Genomic DNA, 18,367 nt, shown 5'->3' on the forward strand with positions numbered 1-18,367 from the left:
AACTTCTTTCTCTTTGTCTCTCTCTCGAAAGGAAGACGTTACACAGATAAATGAACTCATAACAGATCTGTCATTCTAGTCGAGAAGCTCAAATAGCAATGGCTTACAGGTTCAAGATACAAGTATATATTGGTTATTCTTACATTATGAGGAGATCTCATTGTCCAAATTCTCTACAAATCAGAGGGCATACATTCTCTTATTGTATTCACCATTTAGAATATCTGAATCAGACGGCATACGAGACATAGAGAAAGACTGAGACTTGCTTCTCTCTTTCCTTATGCTCCTCAATTTAGATTCCTCCATCCTATGCATGACCACACAATAGCACATCGCACCAATCGTAGTCAACATAATCGTGCCGCCGATAACAGTGGCACACACAGCCAACCAAATCTCCTGTTTGCCAACAACAATATAAGAGAGAGAAACAAAGGCAATGGATATGAACAAACAAGCACACCACATGAGCTTGTTGATCACAAACACAAGCTTCTTCTTCGCCTTCTGCTCAATCACAACAACTGAAGTCTGCACCACAACAACAGCTAAGGATATAAACAGTGCCAAGCTGTCAAAAATGAAGAAGACCAGAAACGGTGCTTTGTTTGCTATATGAGCTTGTCCTAGCAACGGTCCTTTCGACCGGTCCTCTTCGTACTGACCGGGTATTGTGAAGATTGCTGCAAAAGCCACCGTGGCAATAAGTACAGCCACAACCGTTGCTGAGTTTATAGCGTTGTTTAGACCACTAATATGAAGCTTCTTGAGTCTTTTTGCTATCTTCTGGACTCTAACACCTGTTTGTCTGGATTGCTGGAGCTGAGATTGTACCTCGTGTTTGATGTCGCTGACTGTTTGCTTTAGTTGCTTAGCTGGGTTTTGAGGCTTTCCGAGATCTTTAGCTGTAGCAGCTCTTGCTTCCTTCAGAACTGACACAAGCTCTGCGTTTCCTATCTTCTCAGCGATATCTAATGGCGTATCTCCAGCTTTGTTTATAGGGTTGAGGTTAATGCCTTCAAAAGATACCAAACACCGCACTATCTGCAGAGAAGTCAATTAACAGTTTACATGAGAACTAAAATCAACTGGAAACTTGAGAAAAGTAAAGAGCCATTACCTTAATACGCCCCTTGTTTGTAGCAATGTGCAATGGCGTATTTCCTTTATTATCCTCAACGCTCAAAACCGCAACATCAGGTTTCACCAACTCCACAACAATCCCATCATTTTGACCTTTCACAGCCATGTGAAGAGCAGTTTGCCCTTTCTTATCGGTTCTAAACCCAATGCTTGGATCATTACCTATCAGAGATTTAACAACTTCCACATGACCCATCCTTGCTGCAGAGTGAAGCGCGGTTTTACCGTTGTTCTTAGCAATCTTAGCCAGATTAGAGTCTGTCTCCAAAAGAAGATTCACCACATCAATGTGTCCTTGTGTTGCAGCTGTGTGTAAGGCAGTTGTACATGATAAATCCGTTGTCATTGCCAAATTTGGGAATGCCTCCAACAGTATCTTCAACACCTCTGAAAAAGAAAGACAAGCCAAGTAAGAGAACAATCCATTGAGAATGGAGAAGATCTGAAGATAGTCAAAAATCTTTATACCAAGATGGCCTTGTTTGGCTGCGACATGGAATGGATCAAACCCGTTTCTAGCAGCAATGGAAGCAGTCTCAAGGTCCATATGCGTCAACATCTCCTCAACAACAACCGAATGCCCCATTTCTGCTGCAGTATAAAGAGGATTCTCTCCTTCAAGATTCTGCTTTGACAACAACTCTTTCAACTCATCCCCACGCCCATCATTGCCACAACCTCGAATCAGTTCTTTAACCTTACCTAAGTTCCCAGTTCGAGCAGCGATATGAAGAGAAGAGTCTCCTCTTTTACCAGGTGATTCAGTCTTCTTCCTCCTCTCACCTATAAAACTCAACTGCCTCTCCATAACCACACGGAAGCTCTTCTGCTTCTCTAAAAAGCCACCACGGAAACTCTTCTGCCTCTCCATTGTTGCTTTGCCAAAACTAGGTAGCTTCTCCATAACACCACGTTTATGATTATTATTCTCAACATTGACACCTCGAAAACTCTGTTGCTTCTCCATTGATCTCCCGAGTCTGCTCTGCTGATAGTTCTCTACATTCACACCTTGGAAACTCACTTGTTTCTCTAGAGCTCTCGCCTTTCTCGGTTGATTCTCCACCACACATCTGAAACTCTGTTGTTTCTCCATTGACTTTGTCTGCTTCTCTTGTGTTTGGTTTAACATAATACCATTAAAGCTCTGCTGCTTCTCCCCCACAGGACTGTTCTGCTTCTCCTCCATTATAGTCATATCTACTATTTTACTCGAATTTATTTATCGTCGTTATCAACAAAACTACCTAAACCCCGATGATCTAATTCTCCCCCCAAATCTAACCAACCAAAAAACACTAATCTCTAATTACACAAATCTTGAGAAGAAAAAAAAAGGACTAAGCTTTTGATGACATCATCATCACCTCGAAGAATCCATGTATATCATCAAGAAAAGAAGAAGAAAAAAAAAACCAACTTTACGGGAAACGATTTAGAGACAAGACTCTAGAGTTCATGTCAAATCGTCCCCTCCCAAGCTGTAAAGAAACTTGGAATCGATTAAAAAGATCGGAGATTGAAGCTGATTCAGTTACCTCCAGAAGACCAAGAATTTATACAAGGGTTTGCAAAAAAAGCTTAAGCCTTTCTCGTGCTATCTGACCACATGTGTGAAGTTTGTTGTTGTTAGGCCGGAGACGAAGAAGAAGAGAGAAGAGAGAAGAGAGAGAGAGAGAGGATGTGTCAGAAGAAGCAGAACATCAACATCATAATCAGTTTGAAGAATTTCAGCAGCCACAAACTCTTTTGTTAGTGCCTTCTTTTTTTTAAATAAAACACGCTTTTATTTCACCTCACTCTCTCTATGTAATAATAAGAGATAATTATAAAAGTTGAACTTTTTTTTTTTTTGTCGACAATATAATTTCTTTTTCTGCAAGAGTTTAATAAGAAATTTGATGGAGGTCTGCAGTGACTCTTTCCATTGACTCTTCTATGGATGGTTGGATGGTGCCATGTCACCTAATCCGAGTTGAAAGTCTAAACAAGAGCTAGGACACAACTTGTTATAAAAGTTTGAGTCAGTCTCACTTAGTTAGGGTTTTTTTTTTTTTTTATATTGTTTATCACTTTGTTAGTTAATTAACGATTTCTTTCTTTTATTGTACGTACGTACAAATACAATGATGTAATGTAAAAAGTATGTAACTCTTGTACAACAAAAACCAAGTACGGCTACAAAAGACTTACATTTCTTACAACTTTTTTTTTTCACTTTTCTAACCAAATATCAATTTTTAACTCAAAAGTTATTAGACAAAAAAAAAATAAAAATAATCGGAGCGCTAGAATCCACACTAGTTTTTTTGTAGGTTTGAAAACAGAGAAAGGGAAAAGAAAAATACGATTTTTTTTTGCTAAATATGTTAGTATACTATTGTAGTATAGTGGAGCAACCATACCTAAATTTTAAGGTTATAAACTGCAATTGGAATTGAGAAACTGTCCAATTATTTGAAATTTTGAATTATCATTCAGACCAGAAAATATAAAATAGTTTGTCCCACTATCCTACAAAGTCTACAATAGTATACTAATTTAAATAAATAAATAAATAAATTATCGATCCATTCATAGTGCCCCGATAAATTTGTAATCGCTACAGACAAATTATGAAATTAAAATAAACGAGTAAACCGACCATGTGCTTTTTAATAATTATGCTTTATATATGCAATTATCAAACTTTTTTCCTTCTCATATGCATGCATATCGGAAAATATATAATATATTTCCTTGCAAAAGTGTCATTTTTTGGGGTCAAATCTAAGGTTTGATATCATATTGTCAAAAAATAAAGAAAAAAGAAGGCTTTTGATATCACATATTCACATGTCAGCCAATGATCCTAACTCCAAAGCTTTCCCCGATTTAAAAATAGAATAGTCATGTAAACTAAAATGGGTCAGATGTTTTTAGAGAAGTGGCTAAAGCCTAAAAGTATAAGAGTCGTATGGACGGACTTTCACGTTCATAAAAGTTAGATTTAGCTTAATAACAGTTTATAACTCCTTCGAGCCAAAATTTTGGCTCAAATTAGAGGAGAGTAATTAACAATGTTTTAGCGAATAATCGCTTTTTTACTTAAGTTTATGTAAACAGATAAAAGTAACGTTAGGTTATTAATGTAAGTGAATCGAGTTTCTAGATGACAAGTAGGGACAAACATTGCAGGTACACGTCCAGCTCAGTCAAGGCTTACTTAGTTTGACTTTTGACTCTTTTAACATTTACAAAGTCCATTTGTGCTCCCTCTTTTTAGTCAGTAACTTTTGATACTAATAACGACTTTAAGTGTGATCTTGCGAGATGATGATAAGATTTAACACAATAATTGAAAACGAAAACGAACGAAGAGTAATCATAACAACTTCTACTGAAATGCCAAACAAAACCCCCAAAGACCTGATAATTGTAAAATAAACGAAGTCACAAACATATCTACGCAGTCTCTCTATTTGCGTTGGCTCATAAACTGTGTAACGAAACTTTCAACTTTTACCTTCAAAAGTTTTTCTGCTGTTCCATGGATGCACTCTAGTCAACCAGTTAAAGGAAAGGAGTATCCACGAAGATACTTGGAGTCCACTCCCGATTCACGAGCCAATGCAACACGTCCGGTTCTTGCAACCTGTGATTTGATTGTTCATTAGAAAGATTTATACGATGCGTCACTCAACAATATTGTCAAACTGTTTCTTGTTTTAAGCACAACCAGAATACTTAGAACCATACATCATGAAACTGGTTCCAGCTTTTGGTTATTCGTTTTACTACAGGGACTACAACTTAATCTTTGGACTTTCTCCGAACAATTGACGCAGCATGGCAAGAATCCTATGGGTTTATCATAGCATCAACTAAGAGACAAACCTCGCATATACCGTAGGGCTCCAAAAACCTTTGCAGCGCAACCATCTTGTCTAGATCCCCAGTAAGCTATATCCACAGCCAACAAATTTCAATACCAAATCCAAAATTGAAGATACTAAAGGAACAAATAGTTTAAAATGGAAAATCCAAGTCTGCTTCATCGCTTTTTTTCAAACGGACTCTGTTTACGTCAAACAAGGTGAAGAAGACCTATGGAAAGATGTGAAACTTAAAAGATCTCCAACTGTAAGGATCTCTCATCTGTGATACAATCACACCTAAATAAAAATCCAATTTATGAGAAAAGTATTTTACCTGCAAAGTAATTGTGTGATCGGATACGTCAACAGCTTTAGCCCTGAAAATACTAGCAATGTCTAGGACATCTCTTCTCGCAGCAGCGTTCACGGCAATCTTAATCAGCATCAGTTCTCTTTCAGCAAATGGCAAATGAGTCAGATCATGGACCTGCAGAAATCCTCACAAAGTTAATAACTGCTTGGAAAGTTATGGTACATCATGCTCTGAAGTATTTTTATCAAGCTTGTACAGTTTTGACTCTTGGATTAGAGATCTCATTTAAGTAAAGACACAAGACCAGGAAATGATATACAATAGTCCAGAAAGAGTTAACAGAAGCTCTTCCTCTAATCTACGTTTTAAAGATTGTCATCAAAAACATTCAAAACTGTTTATTATATTGAGAAAGACAGTTGCTCTTTGTAATCTCACCTCATGCACATCTACAAGTTTATTAAGTTGCTGCACCAATTTGCTGACCGATTCATCTGTTGCAGGAACAACTGTTGTAATGCGTGAAATGCCCTTGGTTTCAGCATGTCCTACAGCCAAGCTCTAAACAAAAATCTTTCAGTAAATCAGTACAGCCCAAACACAATGTGTGTGCGCGTGTAAGAGAGATAAAGAGTATGCCTGAATATTGTATCCCCTTCGAGCGAAAACACCAGTCACAATATTAAGAACTCCTGGAACATCATTCACAAGCAAAGATAGAGTATGCGACCGTAGTCCACTCGTCTGAAAGATCAGAAAAGTATAACTATGAGAAATAAAACAATATAGCTTAGAGAAAACCCGAACTCCTTCAATTTCTACTATGTAAATAAATAAATACAATCTCCACAACTATCGAACACACTCCATTGATCTATCATTAATGTAACTAAATCAAGCACACCTAACTATGTCTAACTTTAAATATAGGAAAATCGTTGGTCCATACTATCAACAGAATTGATTATCGAAATTTGGAGTTCCAGACAGCCTGAATGGAAAATAAGTGGAACTCTTGTAATTGAAACCACATTCTGATAACTGAATTTTTCATAATACTGTTTAGCTAATTCTTGGAATGCATCACATGGTGGTTTCAGTAGATGTTATATACATAGTAAAGAACTCTCTTACATCCTCATCAGAGAGAAGTCCCCAGTGTGCGTCGAGAACACGATGTACCATGTGGTCAGAAGGTGGCTCAACGGGATAAACATCTCCCTACATTTAAAGAGAAAAGATAAATTTTAGCAGTGCGATTAGCAAACATTGGAAAACCTTCAGGTGTAGCTAGAGCGAAAAAATCGAAAAGGACATTAGAATTGCATGCTTCAAAAAATTTCTGCTCCACGAAAGTCACAGTAGTTTGTAGGTTTTTAACTATATGCAAGCATATTAACACTTGCAGACCATCAAAGATTGTACAGTTCCCCATTGCAGTGCCATTTAATCACGGAAGCAACCACATAAACGGAGTAAAACCGTCAAATCTATTAATATGCAACCAAGATCTTTGAAAGGAAAGTAAGGAACTTTAAGCTGCGCTAAAGCGATCTTAGGAGGAGAGAAGCACATACCCCTGCTGTTGTTTCATTTTGAGGGACCATGACTTCTTTTTTGCTACCTCGAAGAACACTAACAGGTGCTTGGTTCTTGAGATCTGGATAGGATGCTGCTGAAAATCGCCAAAATGGAGCAGTTGCCCCCATCTTTTCCCTTCTCAGTGCTATCTGTTATGTAAAATCGTCATTCCAATTTCCCTAAATTAGTGAAAGCCACTGTGATCTGTCTTTATGCCCACTCAAAGACGTAACTAACACATACATACACTAGAAAGCACAAACTAGATGATATTAAAAGTCATACAATCTAGTTATTCCAAAAATACACTACCTTTCCTGTCCGTACAATCTCTCTGATCTGAAACTTTTTCAAATTTCTTTCTACAGCAATCATCTTTCCAGGATCTCCAGTTACCTGCAAGATAGCTTAAAATTAGAGAGACCAATTATTTTTATTCCATGTCCTCATAACGAAGGTAAAAATAGCAATATGTTCATGGTCCAGCTTCTCTAACATTCATAAATAACACTAAGCACTCCTACAGAAATCAGCATAGGCAATACAATTCAGAATGCAAGAGATTATAAGCACAGTGTAATCAAGGGTAGCAACCTATTGAAGATCTTTTTCTGTTATATTAAATTACAGACAAACAGATAGCCTTAATACACTCAAACTGAATGTACATCCCATAACAGAGTCTGCATGTGGATTATCACCAGTTTCAAAAGGTAAAGAACATCTAACCACTGGATAGAAATTTTCAAATGATACCCTAAATACGATTTCTTATGTCTTCCAATGATAAGTAAGAGGTTCGAAAGAGAAGTCTAAAGCCCATAGGCTATAGTGCGAAACAGATATCAAGAACAACATAAGCCGATACCTCAATAGTCAATGCATGTTCCGCGATATCTACAACTTTAGCTCTGAATGTGTCAACTAGCCACATGATCTGTAAATTCATTAGATAGAAACTCGTCAAAATTGGAAAGAAAATAAACACTTATATTCCATAGGTAAGGAAGACTACCTCTGCCCTGGATTCTGGATGTGCATTCACTTTTACAAGCATCAGTTCACGCTCCACTTGCGGCTCACTTGAGATATCTTCAACCTAATTGGCAAGTCGAAGTCGATTCAGGGACTAGAAAAGGAAACCGCAAATGTAATCTTTTAACACAAATGACCAGAATGACTAAAGATGCTAAGCACAAATCCGAATTCTGAACATAATCCAAAGAAAGTCCACCAAAATCTTCAAGCAAATAGTCGGCTGATGCATACTATGGTAAAGTAGAAGTGGGATCTAGAAAAACAGACAACCTTTAGAACATTAACGAGCTTCTGAAGTTGCTCGATGACCTGCTGAAGCACCCTTTCAGTTCCACAGACAACAATGGTGAATAGAGCCTTGTCTCTGTTAAGACCAACAGCAAGACTCTCAATATTGTATCCTCTCCTCGCAAAGACTCCTGCAATCCTATTAATCATTCCGCTTTCGTCTCCAACAAATACTGAAATTGTGTGCTTCCTCACCCTGCTTTTACCATAAAAAGAAAACATTAGTGATAGAACACCGTTCAGGAATTAAATTCTATTAAGCAAAGCCAAGTCATCTCAACAACATCAATCGATTGAATAGTGAGCAAAGCTGAGAGTGAAAAAAAAAAGAAAAAATCAATTAATTCCAAACATAATTGCAGGAAAATGTTAATTTTACAACAAATCAAAACTGAGATGCTTAAAATTACATATCAAACAGGAAACGGATAATTACGAAATTAAAATAAAACTCAAGAGAAATAGTCATAGTACTTGGAAGTTGGAGTCGAAGATGAAGCTCCGGGGAAAGATGAGTCAGAGATTTTCCCATCGACGCTTCTAACGATTCCATCCATTCTCTTACCCATTTCTTCGCCACGGTTCAAGGATTTACCCGACAGATACGAAACCTTCGCCGGGAAGGACACACGCGTCGAGGATACGAAAGCAGGCGATGAATCGGAACATGCCGATCTCAAGCATCGAAGCGATGGTGAAGAACTTACAGAAATGGCCGCCATTGAAGAGACGATTTCCCCTATGGTTTTTTTGCTACTGAAGAAGACTGAAGACGAGGAAAGGAAAACGTATACAAAGATCGTTCAGAGCGTATGTATATGTGTAAGTCGAACCGGACGGTTTGGTCCGGTTATATGGACTTCAGAAAATTAATGGCCTCAAAAAAAAAAAAAAAGCCCAAAAGGCTTCAAACTAGATAAGGCCGACACGTCAGCTCCACGTAAGAACCGAAAAAGTCAATTTTTATTTCAGGACCTAATTACAATAATTAGAAGTTTAAGTTACAAATTCACAATTTTGCGAAAGATATTGATAATTAAATTAATTTTATTTCGGGTAAAGCCACCGAAAAAAGTGGACGATCAGGAAGAGTCCAAATTAACGCGGGACATGCGGGAAACAATGATTGAAAGCAAAAGTCAAAACAAAAGTCAATAAGTCGCCAATAATATCTTCTTCTTCTTCTTCTTCACCCGTAATTAAAAAAAAAAATTAAAATCCTTCTCGCGGATCTCAAACATAATCCCCACAGATCAAAACGAAATTTTCAATTTCCTCAAGAATAAAAAAAAAATGTGATTATCCATCCAATCGAATTTTTTCAGAAGACGACGAAAGAGAGAGGAGGAGGAGGAGGAAGAAGAAGAGAAATCATGGCGAATCTCGCGGGGCAGCTAAAACGAGGAATCTCGAGACAATTCTCAACAGGATCGCTTCGTCGTACGCTAAGCCGTCAATTCACGCGTCAAACTTCGCACGATCCTCGTCGGAACAATATGCGATTCAGTTTCGGTAGACAATCGTCTCTAGATCCGATTCGACGGAGTAGTCCTGAAGATTCTAACCGTCCGCAGCTCGCTGTACCTGATAATCTCGACGCAACTATGCAGCTTCTTTTTGTGGCTTGTAGAGGTGATGTTGAAGGTGTTCAGGATCTGCTTGATGAAGGGATTGATGCTAATAGTATTGATCTTGATGGTCGTACTGCTCTTCATATCGCTGCTTGTGAAGGTCATATTGACGTTGTCAAGCTACTTCTTACCAGGAGGGCTAACATCGATGCTCGTGATCGTTGGGGAAGCACGGTAATATAATGTGACGCGACTTGATGATCGTTTTCTCGTTTTGGTTAGCTTTTGGTTTTTGAAATTTTGGGGTTTGTGTTGTTGTTCTGGATAGGCAGCTGCTGATGCTAAGTATTATGGTAACATGGATATTTTCTACATTTTGAAAGCTCGTGGAGCTAAAGTTCCGGTACGGATAGCTCTATTCTTTTCTCATGGATTTGTGTGAGCTCTGTTCTTTTCATATGATCTTCAATGTGGCTTATTAGTTGCATTTTTCTTCTCTTGGTTTTAGAAAACCAAAAGGACACCGATGGCTGTGGCGAATCCTCGTGAAGTTCCTGAATACGAGTTAAATCCGCAGGAACTTCAAGTTCGTAAAGCTGATGGTATCTCAAAGGCAAGAGCTCTCTTTTTGCTTCCCTTTATCGTAATGATGTCTTTAGGTTTTCCATTTAGTTCTTTGTTAACAAAGTACTTTATTGCAGGGAATATATCAAGTGGCTAAATGGAATGGGACTAAGGTATCTGTGAAGATACTTGATAAGGATCTTTACAAGGATCATGAAACTATGTATGTTTTACTCTTCTCTTCAATAATTAAGTATCTCTCTAAGTTAGCAAACAAGTCAATTGGTCGAAATGGAGCTTGTTATAGATCATTGAAAGCATTTGTTATGTTCATAGCCATAATGATATGAGCTGTAAGGTTTTTTAATCATAGTTCCTATATAATCCTCTATGTTGGATTTGTGCGTTTCCGGTGATGTTTTCTGTAATTCACTTCATTCTCTGTGTGTTTGTCCTGTTTGCTTTTCATGTATTACTTTTGTTCTGCAGTTTAATTCATCTGAATTTTATTGTCTACATACAGAAATGCGTTCAAACACGAACTTACTTTATTCGAGAAGGTTCGTCATCCTAATGTTGTGCAATTTGTTGGAGCTGTTACTCAAAACGTCCCCATGATGATTGTGTCCGAGTACCATCCTAAAGTAAGCTTCATCTCACCCTTACAAGGTTTTTCCCTCATTAAGCAATTTTTGGATTCTAGGAAATATTTTTGTTGGCTTGGTGGTAACTTGCAGGGTGACTTGGGGAGCTATCTTCAAAAGAAAGGTCGTCTTTCTCCAGCCAAAGTTCTGAGATTTGCACTTGATATGGCCAGGCATGTGCCTTTTTTTTTTAAAAAGATTTTATTTACATTATAACCACATTTTTTTAATCTTCTGAACAAATCATTTAACTCTTCTCAGANATCTTTATCAACTCTATAACACAACTTGTTTTTACACTTAGGGTAAAGTATCATCATTTGCTTGGTCCTTGATCCTTTCTTTATCCAACCTACTGCAGCTCATTGGTTCAATTATTATTTTNCCACTGTGATCTAAAACCCAAGTAAGATAACTAAATAAAGAAGTATTTGCACGTTAAGTTTTATGAGAACGTATTTTTGGACCCTCGTTATCTAATTTTTGCAACTTCTTGTAAGGTGCCAGAAATATTATGCTCGACAATGGAGGACATCTGAAGGTGGCAGGGTTTGGGTTGATTAGTTTTGTAAAGTTATCATCTGATAAATCGAGAATCCTTAATCACTCGGCCCATATAGATCCTTCAAGTAAGTTCTAAATGCTTAATTCCTTCTGGCTACCCAAAAGAAGTGTCCATATCTCATCTGTAAATTTAAATTCCCTACCCACAGCCTCGCATTTGGGACTCTTAACAGAGTTCTAGCACATACTAATTGTGGACATAGGATATAGATCAAACATCTAGATTTCTGAGAACTCTTAACGGTTTCTACTTTTTGAAAATACCCATAAGAATGATCAATTTCCATGAGGCAAGTTTAATATGATGGTTTTTGTATATTGTTTGCAGATTACTGTATGGCACCTGAGGTTTACAAAGATGAAATATTTGACAGGAGTGTGGATTCTTACTCTTTTGGTGTCGTATTATATGAGGTAGGTGCCTTATGGATTCATACTTTTTGATGTCGTATTATATGAGGTACCTATTAGTTATCCTGATGGTCAAACATGCGCTCTAATAATGCTCTGCGTTTCTTGACTTATGTATCTAGTCAGAGTTTAATCCACTCACTGTTCTATATGCTCTCTAAAAGTATCTACTCTGATTCNTTATCATTTATGTTTTTGCATTTCTAGTTTCACCATAGCTAAGCCGAATATGATTTTTTCGTATCCATTATAGAGNTTCAGATGATTGAAGGAGTACAACCTTTCCATCCTAAGCCCCCGGAGGACGCAGTAAAGCTAATGTGTTTGGAAGGAAGACGACCTTCGTTTAAGGCCAAGANGACTTTGTTTCTCAATCAAATGGATGATTTCTCAGGAGATAATACAAAAGACCAGGAGAGGAACATAGCAATTCAAGAGTGTTTACTAAAACAATCGGTACAAAGCATACATAAAGAAACAGCCCTCTCAGATTTGTCACAGTCTCATCGTGTAACAATGTATAATGTATACCGCGGAAAGTACTTCATCGAGCTATTAGACTTCTCGAATGCCACAGAACTGAGCGTTTTGAGATAAAATGTACAATATTTTTTATATAAGTAGCAAGAAAGCTCTTTATTCTAGTTATGTCGTAAAAACAAAGATCTCTTCTTTTTAACAGGAATCACATATGGATTTGTTTGCAGAGGACAACTAACGTAGACAACAGGATATACTCAGAATTTAACCGACAAAGAAGTCGTTATTCCCAAAAGAGCGACAAACTCATCAATGTTCTTGTCGGAATTACCTCCTTCAGAGATAGCTTCACGAGCCAACACCTTAAGCTTCTCAGCATTTTTCCTCATCTCTTTCCCTCTCTCTCCTTCCATGACCTCGACAATGCATCTACCAATCTCTTCCTTACTTAAAAACCCTTCTCCATCGGCCTTCACTCTAACCCCAATCTTCCACACATCCTCTATAAACTTAGCATTTGTGGGCTGATCCGTCCACTGAGGCATTCCCACCATTGGAACCCCTAAGCACAGTGCCTCTAATGTTGAGTTCCATCCGCAATGTGACACGAAACACCCGATTGATTCATGTGCTAAAACCTCTAGCTGAGGAAACCACTTAGCTACAAGTCCACAGTCTTTCTCCTCCGCCTCTTCGATAAAACCAGAGGGTAGTTTGCTTCTCTCGGATTCTCTAACGGACCACAAGAAGTGATATCCAGTTTTTTTAATAGCCATTGCGGTTTCCTTCATCTGTTTATCGCTCAAAGCCACCAATGTCCCGAACGCCACGTAAACCACCGACTTCGCCGGCCTATTCCCCAACCAATTCAAAACAGACTCATCTGGCTCTGTCTTAGAGTTCTGGAGTTCGTAATCTTTGTCTTCTGGCAACCGGTTATCCAAGTACTTCGACGGAACCACCGGTCCAATGTTCTTCACCGGCCACTGATCATTCATCCATTTCACTACCTGTGAAAGAAAGAAAGACGTTCCACAAAACTTTCCAACTTCTCAAACTCAAGTACACGACCAAAACGTACGATATCTAAATCATAACCTTACCTTAGGTTCAAGTTGACCAAAAGTGTTGCAGAGAATGCAGTCAGCTCGCCGCAAATTAGAGAATTGCCTGACCACAAATTCATGTAAAAGAGGGTACGACCCTTTTTCACAGGCAAACGAAGGCAGATCATCTTGGCTTAACAATGGGAAACCTGGAAACGAAGCAAGGATTGGGTTCTCATGTCTATCAACGGGAACCTCGTAGGTGCCTTCGTTGATGTGGTAGTAAACAAGACTAGCCAACCATGGTTGAGTGAAATAGGCCACAACGTACAGACCTAAGTCCTTGGCTACGTCCAACGCAAAGGGCATGAATGGATCATAGATCAGAGCTTTTGGAGGATTGGCCGACAACTTCGCACTGCATATACAAAAGATATATACATATAAGAGTAGATTTATAACGTTTTTGCATGTAATGTCATCAAAAAGTCAAGAAACTGAAATTAATAGTACTAACAATAAGTTAATTTTTGTTTTCTTGTTTTTTACGAGGGTATTGCATTATGTCTTAAGTATTTCAAATCCACTAAAAAAAGCTTATGAACGTTGTAAATTGTAACTGTGGCTGAATTACTTTGTATAAACATAAAAATTGGTTGATACCTTGATATATATAATCACTCTAAAGAGAGTTAAGTCTTCTGTTTATACGCAAAAGAAGAAAGAAAACAAAAGTTGAGCATTATTTTATAATTGACAAAGATATAGACTTTGATATAAATAAAATAATAAATTCGTAAACTACGTTTAAAATAACTAGGGACATATATATGTCATATTATATTGGATTCTACCAAAAAAATGTCATATTATATTGTAATTTTTTTAAATTTTTTTTCAGTCGCTTTCCCTTTCCCCAAACGGGGACATCGTTTAAAAGGTTACATTGAACATGAAAAAGAGATGTAACAGGCGAAAATATTGGAAATTTAATCATGTATACCTAGAGATGAAATCAGTGAGGCTACGAGAAGTAGAGTTGTTGAAACGGTCAAGATCTACGAACTTGGCGTGAGGGTGTTCATGTGTAAAGAAACCGTCGTGGATGGTGTGGACGGTAATGGAATAATCGTCGGAGGTGTAAGGTTCACGGTGGTCTTTGGAGGCGATGATGAGTGTGATGGTGAGGCCTTGTTTGGATAAGCGTTTAGCGAGTTGGATCATTGGGTTAATGTGGCCTTGTAATGGATATGGAAAAAACAGTACGTGACCCTTTGCTTCACTCATTCTTTTTTTTGGTAAATTTGTTCGGACCAAAGAAACAATATAAGTGGTTTGATATATTCCAATTTATGTGTCTCCGATGTAAGTTAAGTGGGTATAGTGTATATATATAGATATGTCTCCTTATTTACGATGTTGATTAACTTTTTTTTCAGGATACAGTACTTGCCTATTCTCCTTTCTTTCTTTTTTCTTCTTGTTTTAACTCAATTGAGGCTAAAATTTGAAGGGATGAGCAATCTTCAAGTTTCACGACGATTAAAAAAGTTATGATGGTGAAAGAAGATTATTACCAATGCATATAATAAACGTGGTGGTGGTGGTGGTGGTGGTGGTGGTGGTGGGTAGATAAAGCCCTGAAGGGAGGAGATTAGGTGGGTGCGTGGGTCCGATGATATGTATTTTATTTTCATTATTTTCTTTCTTTATAATTTAGTTGGACTTCAAAAAGAGTTATGGATGAACTTAACGCAAGGAAAACATTAAACATTTAACAAGAGAAAATATTTGTATTGGTTGTTTTCTCTATAGATGTCTAAGTAGTGTGATCTCATTTGTTTAGTCGATGTTTCATTGCCATATTTTGAATGGTAATTAATTTTTCTTTAACCTTAAAAAGGAGATTTGTTTTTTACTGATCTAGAGATTTGTTTTGGAGAAGCTTAACAATTATGGTTCACCAAATTTGCACACAAGGAAACATCAAGCAATCAAAACTTCTACAGTTCTACTCCTTTCACCGGTCCTGATCCTCTCAGTCCCTATCTTCGTGGTGTGTTAATTGCAAGGAATCGGGATGGGATGAAGCTTAAGCAGCTCACTATATAGAAAATTTGCAGTTACTTACTATATATATAATTATTAGAGATAAGGTTTTATGAGAAAAAAACAAAAACAAAAAAGTCATAAAACCCGTAGAGATATTTTTTTAAGTTGCTAAATTAATTTTAACCCACTCTTCTAGCCTTTGTCACCTTACGTCTTTTGATACTAGATCTATCCTTGTGTGGATTTGATGATTTCATTGTGTGTCACATCAGTAAGACCATTCTCCAATGCGTTCACCAAATTTTCGAAGTAGGATTTGGTTGTTTTAGTCAAACTAATTAACTTCGCCTGGAACTTCATAAAATGTTTTTTTAGATCTTTAGTTTTAGCGATAAACTGTTTCAACTCCTCTTTTGCACATTTGTGAAGTCTATCCAAACCAGATTCCGCCTCTCCTGAAAGACAACAACACAACAAACGTTCTGCTAAAATTAATGGAGAAAATTAATATTACACACAAAGTAAGAGTTTCCGTACCAAAAACTGACCTTGCAAATACTCGAAAAAGTGTTGTTTGGAGGGTTCATGATTAATTAGGTAGTATCCAAATGCATAGGCCCATTTCAAGACCCTCCTACATTCGATGATCTGTAACAGTACAATCAATTACAAGCCAATAATAATGTCGTGACTAACAAAAGTCTCATTGGTAGTTCTCATAATGGTGGAATGAAAAATTAATCTGCATTAAGATGATTTTTTTTCAATTTATAAAAGCTTTTCTCGTTTTTTATATTGCAAATTAATCTGCATTAAGATGATCTTTCCAATATAATGCAATGCTTTTATCGTTCATTCTACAATGTAAATAATTCAATTTTCTTCCGCAGCTGTTATATTCTATCCACATACTTTTCCAACGGGTTCGCAATGCTACTAAAATCAAAGAATCATTATATATATACTTTTACTAACCTGAAGCCATGCCTCTACAGTGAACTGGAGCTGAGTTTCTGGTGTGCCCAATATTGCACTAAGCTCCTTAAGCCACATCGATTGCCATTTCTCCAGATCACTTACAGCCGTGAGCCTCGACGATTGATTGAATTCCCATCTTTCGTAATAATGGTGGTATCGATTGATCGCTTCTTTAGCCCTTTTTCTCTTAGTTTTATCTTCATTGTCTTCTTTAAACACATTGCAAGCCGTGTGACCGGTCCATGGTTTAAGGCAAATCCAACAAAACTGAAATTTACACGGAGCTGAGCATGACATATGTCTACATCCTTGGTTCTTCTCGATCGGACGCTTGCATTTAGGACAAGGCTTTGTCTTAGTAAGTATCCAATTCGTGTTCTCGGACTCATCCCTGTTCTTAAGTAACCACTTTGACACCGTATCACAATCCACAGGACTGTGAGCGTCTTCACAGCAATCCCAGCAAAACTTAAACGAACACAAACAAGAAACATCGTAATTACTAGTAGTACTACTACTTCCACCAAAATCAACCGCGTATTCGCATCCTGGTGATGGACACCATTTAAACTTCTTCCCTTCTTCGACATAAGACCTAAGAAAATACGTATAATACTTCTCCTTATGTTCTTTCTTAGCGATCTTATCGATCAGATCTTGACCAACAGCAGCGGAACAAGAAGGCTCGGGACATGCAACTCTCAAACATCCCGAACCGTCTTCGATTTTTGTAGTGATGTAACCAGTCCATTAAATTAGGAAACTCGTTCGATATCGTCTCTTTGATGCTTGCGGATGTCTTCTTCCTTGAGAACTACGTAACTTTTCTGAGATCGTTTCATGTGATCTTCCTGATCAGCTAATCCGTCGTAGTTATCATCAGATTCTCTTTCTTCATCATTGCTGAGAAGATTCTCCTCTTCCGAGTCGATATACATTATCTCATCATCCGAATGATCCATGGCCGGCTGAAAGAAAAAACCCTAAAACGATGTTGAGGTTAATTAATGTTAGGGATTAACTCCTCGGATATATATATTAGGGCTGCTCTCTAAAAATTTCTCGCTGCTTCACTTCTAGTCTCTCCGTGACTCCTTTTATAGGGTACTAGTAGGGTTTCAGCTAAAGATGAGGGATAATAGTATTATATTTTATTGTGTTAAAGGATATTAGTGATATATACTATTATTAGGAAAATAAAACTATTTTGTTGTTTATCTTTTGATTTATTAATCATAATGATTTATTAATAATTATTAAGGTTTAGGCACAGACATTAAGAAATAATAAATAAAAATTAGTGCAAAATTAAATAGTAATAAATTATGAAATTAATAGAAAATGTGCGTAGAAACTTAAAAAATCTAATAAAATGAAATAAAGAAAAAAAGTCTAAAACATCTTATATAAGGGAACAGAGAAGAGTTCTATCTTGTTGTTTATCTTTTGATTTAGTTGTGGTGTATATATTCAGCTTAAGATGTGAGCATTGATGCTCTTTCATTTTGTTTCATATTTTATCTGTCTGCTTTGGTGCTCCCCCTATTAAAATGCAATTTAGTCATGTACGTAGTTTGCCTCCGAGCTTCCACGGGAATACATGTCTACGGTACCCATTGCAGTGATCCTTCCTTGGCCGTATTCTTCCTTTTCGAAACATTTGTGGCGGTGGATATTGCAGCAAGGGTATTCGCGTGGAGATATTGCTTTACTTTATTTGATTGCCTTCCACTTGTCGTGTACTTAATTGGTTTGCAATCTTGGACATTGTTATGTGGGCTACGTCCATCAGTCCAAGGTAACATGGACACTTTAAGTTCTTTCATTTTCAATT

The 18,367-nt window shown here is 37.3% G+C and overlaps 5 protein-coding genes across 7 annotated transcripts; 1 reads left to right on the top strand and 4 right to left on the bottom strand.

The window, feature by feature from the left end:
• LOC104749686 (ankyrin repeat-containing protein At5g02620-like) lies at positions 48-2,909 on the bottom strand. The gene is made up of 3 exons (XM_010471363.2): positions 1,615-2,909; positions 1,124-1,533; positions 48-1,047 (listed from the first exon to the last, which is right to left on the bottom strand). Exons 1-3 carry the CDS (start codon positions 2,342-2,344, stop codon positions 181-183), a joined length of 2,007 nt encoding a protein of 668 aa, XP_010469665.1. The 5' UTR covers positions 2,345-2,909; the 3' UTR covers positions 48-180.
• Positions 4,337-9,041, bottom strand: LOC104749691 (acetolactate synthase small subunit 2, chloroplastic). Of its 3 annotated transcripts, XM_010471373.2 has the most exons (13): positions 8,698-9,029; positions 8,206-8,422; positions 7,913-7,996; positions 7,766-7,834; positions 7,210-7,293; positions 6,894-7,046; positions 6,451-6,537; positions 5,956-6,060; positions 5,755-5,877; positions 5,338-5,490; positions 5,023-5,088; positions 4,652-4,780; positions 4,337-4,554 (listed from the first exon to the last, which is right to left on the bottom strand). In XM_010471373.2, exons 1-12 carry the CDS (start codon positions 8,943-8,945, stop codon positions 4,691-4,693), a joined length of 1,479 nt encoding a protein of 492 aa, XP_010469675.1. In that variant the 5' UTR covers positions 8,946-9,029; the 3' UTR covers positions 4,337-4,554; positions 4,652-4,690. The 3 variants fall into 3 exon arrangements, with proteins under 3 accessions (XP_010469675.1, XP_010469676.1, XP_010469674.1); XM_010471374.1 differs by having other exon boundaries at positions 4,337-4,780; positions 8,206-8,419; positions 8,698-9,041; XM_010471372.2 differs by having other exon boundaries at positions 4,337-4,780.
• On the top strand, positions 9,407-12,340 carry LOC104753345 (serine/threonine-protein kinase CTR1-like; the record flags this gene model as incomplete). Its single annotated transcript, XM_019237684.1, has 10 exons — positions 9,407-10,028; positions 10,123-10,197; positions 10,303-10,407; positions 10,496-10,581; positions 10,882-11,002; positions 11,096-11,206; positions 11,389-11,408; positions 11,510-11,631; positions 11,895-11,980; positions 12,239-12,340. Coding segments are annotated over exons 1-10 (1,260 nt in total), but the record flags the coding sequence as incomplete, so codon positions are not given.
• Positions 12,694-14,871, bottom strand: LOC104749692 (UDP-glycosyltransferase 74C1-like). The gene is made up of 3 exons (XM_010471376.2): positions 14,507-14,871; positions 13,561-13,921; positions 12,694-13,467 (listed from the first exon to the last, which is right to left on the bottom strand). Exons 1-3 carry the CDS (start codon positions 14,788-14,790, stop codon positions 12,715-12,717), a joined length of 1,398 nt encoding a protein of 465 aa, XP_010469678.1. The 5' UTR covers positions 14,791-14,871; the 3' UTR covers positions 12,694-12,714.
• On the bottom strand, positions 15,784-17,495 carry LOC104753346 (probable E3 ubiquitin-protein ligase ARI11). The gene is made up of 4 exons (XM_010475611.1): positions 17,352-17,495; positions 16,531-17,283; positions 16,104-16,203; positions 15,784-16,010 (listed from the first exon to the last, which is right to left on the bottom strand). The coding sequence occupies exons 1-4, from the start codon at positions 17,493-17,495 to the stop codon at positions 15,784-15,786; spliced, it is 1,224 nt and encodes a 407-aa protein (XP_010473913.1).

This window comes from Camelina sativa, chromosome 16 (assembly GCF_000633955.1).
Source record: "Camelina sativa cultivar DH55 chromosome 16, Cs, whole genome shotgun sequence".
NCBI lineage: Eukaryota > Viridiplantae > Streptophyta > Magnoliopsida > Brassicales > Brassicaceae > Camelina > Camelina sativa.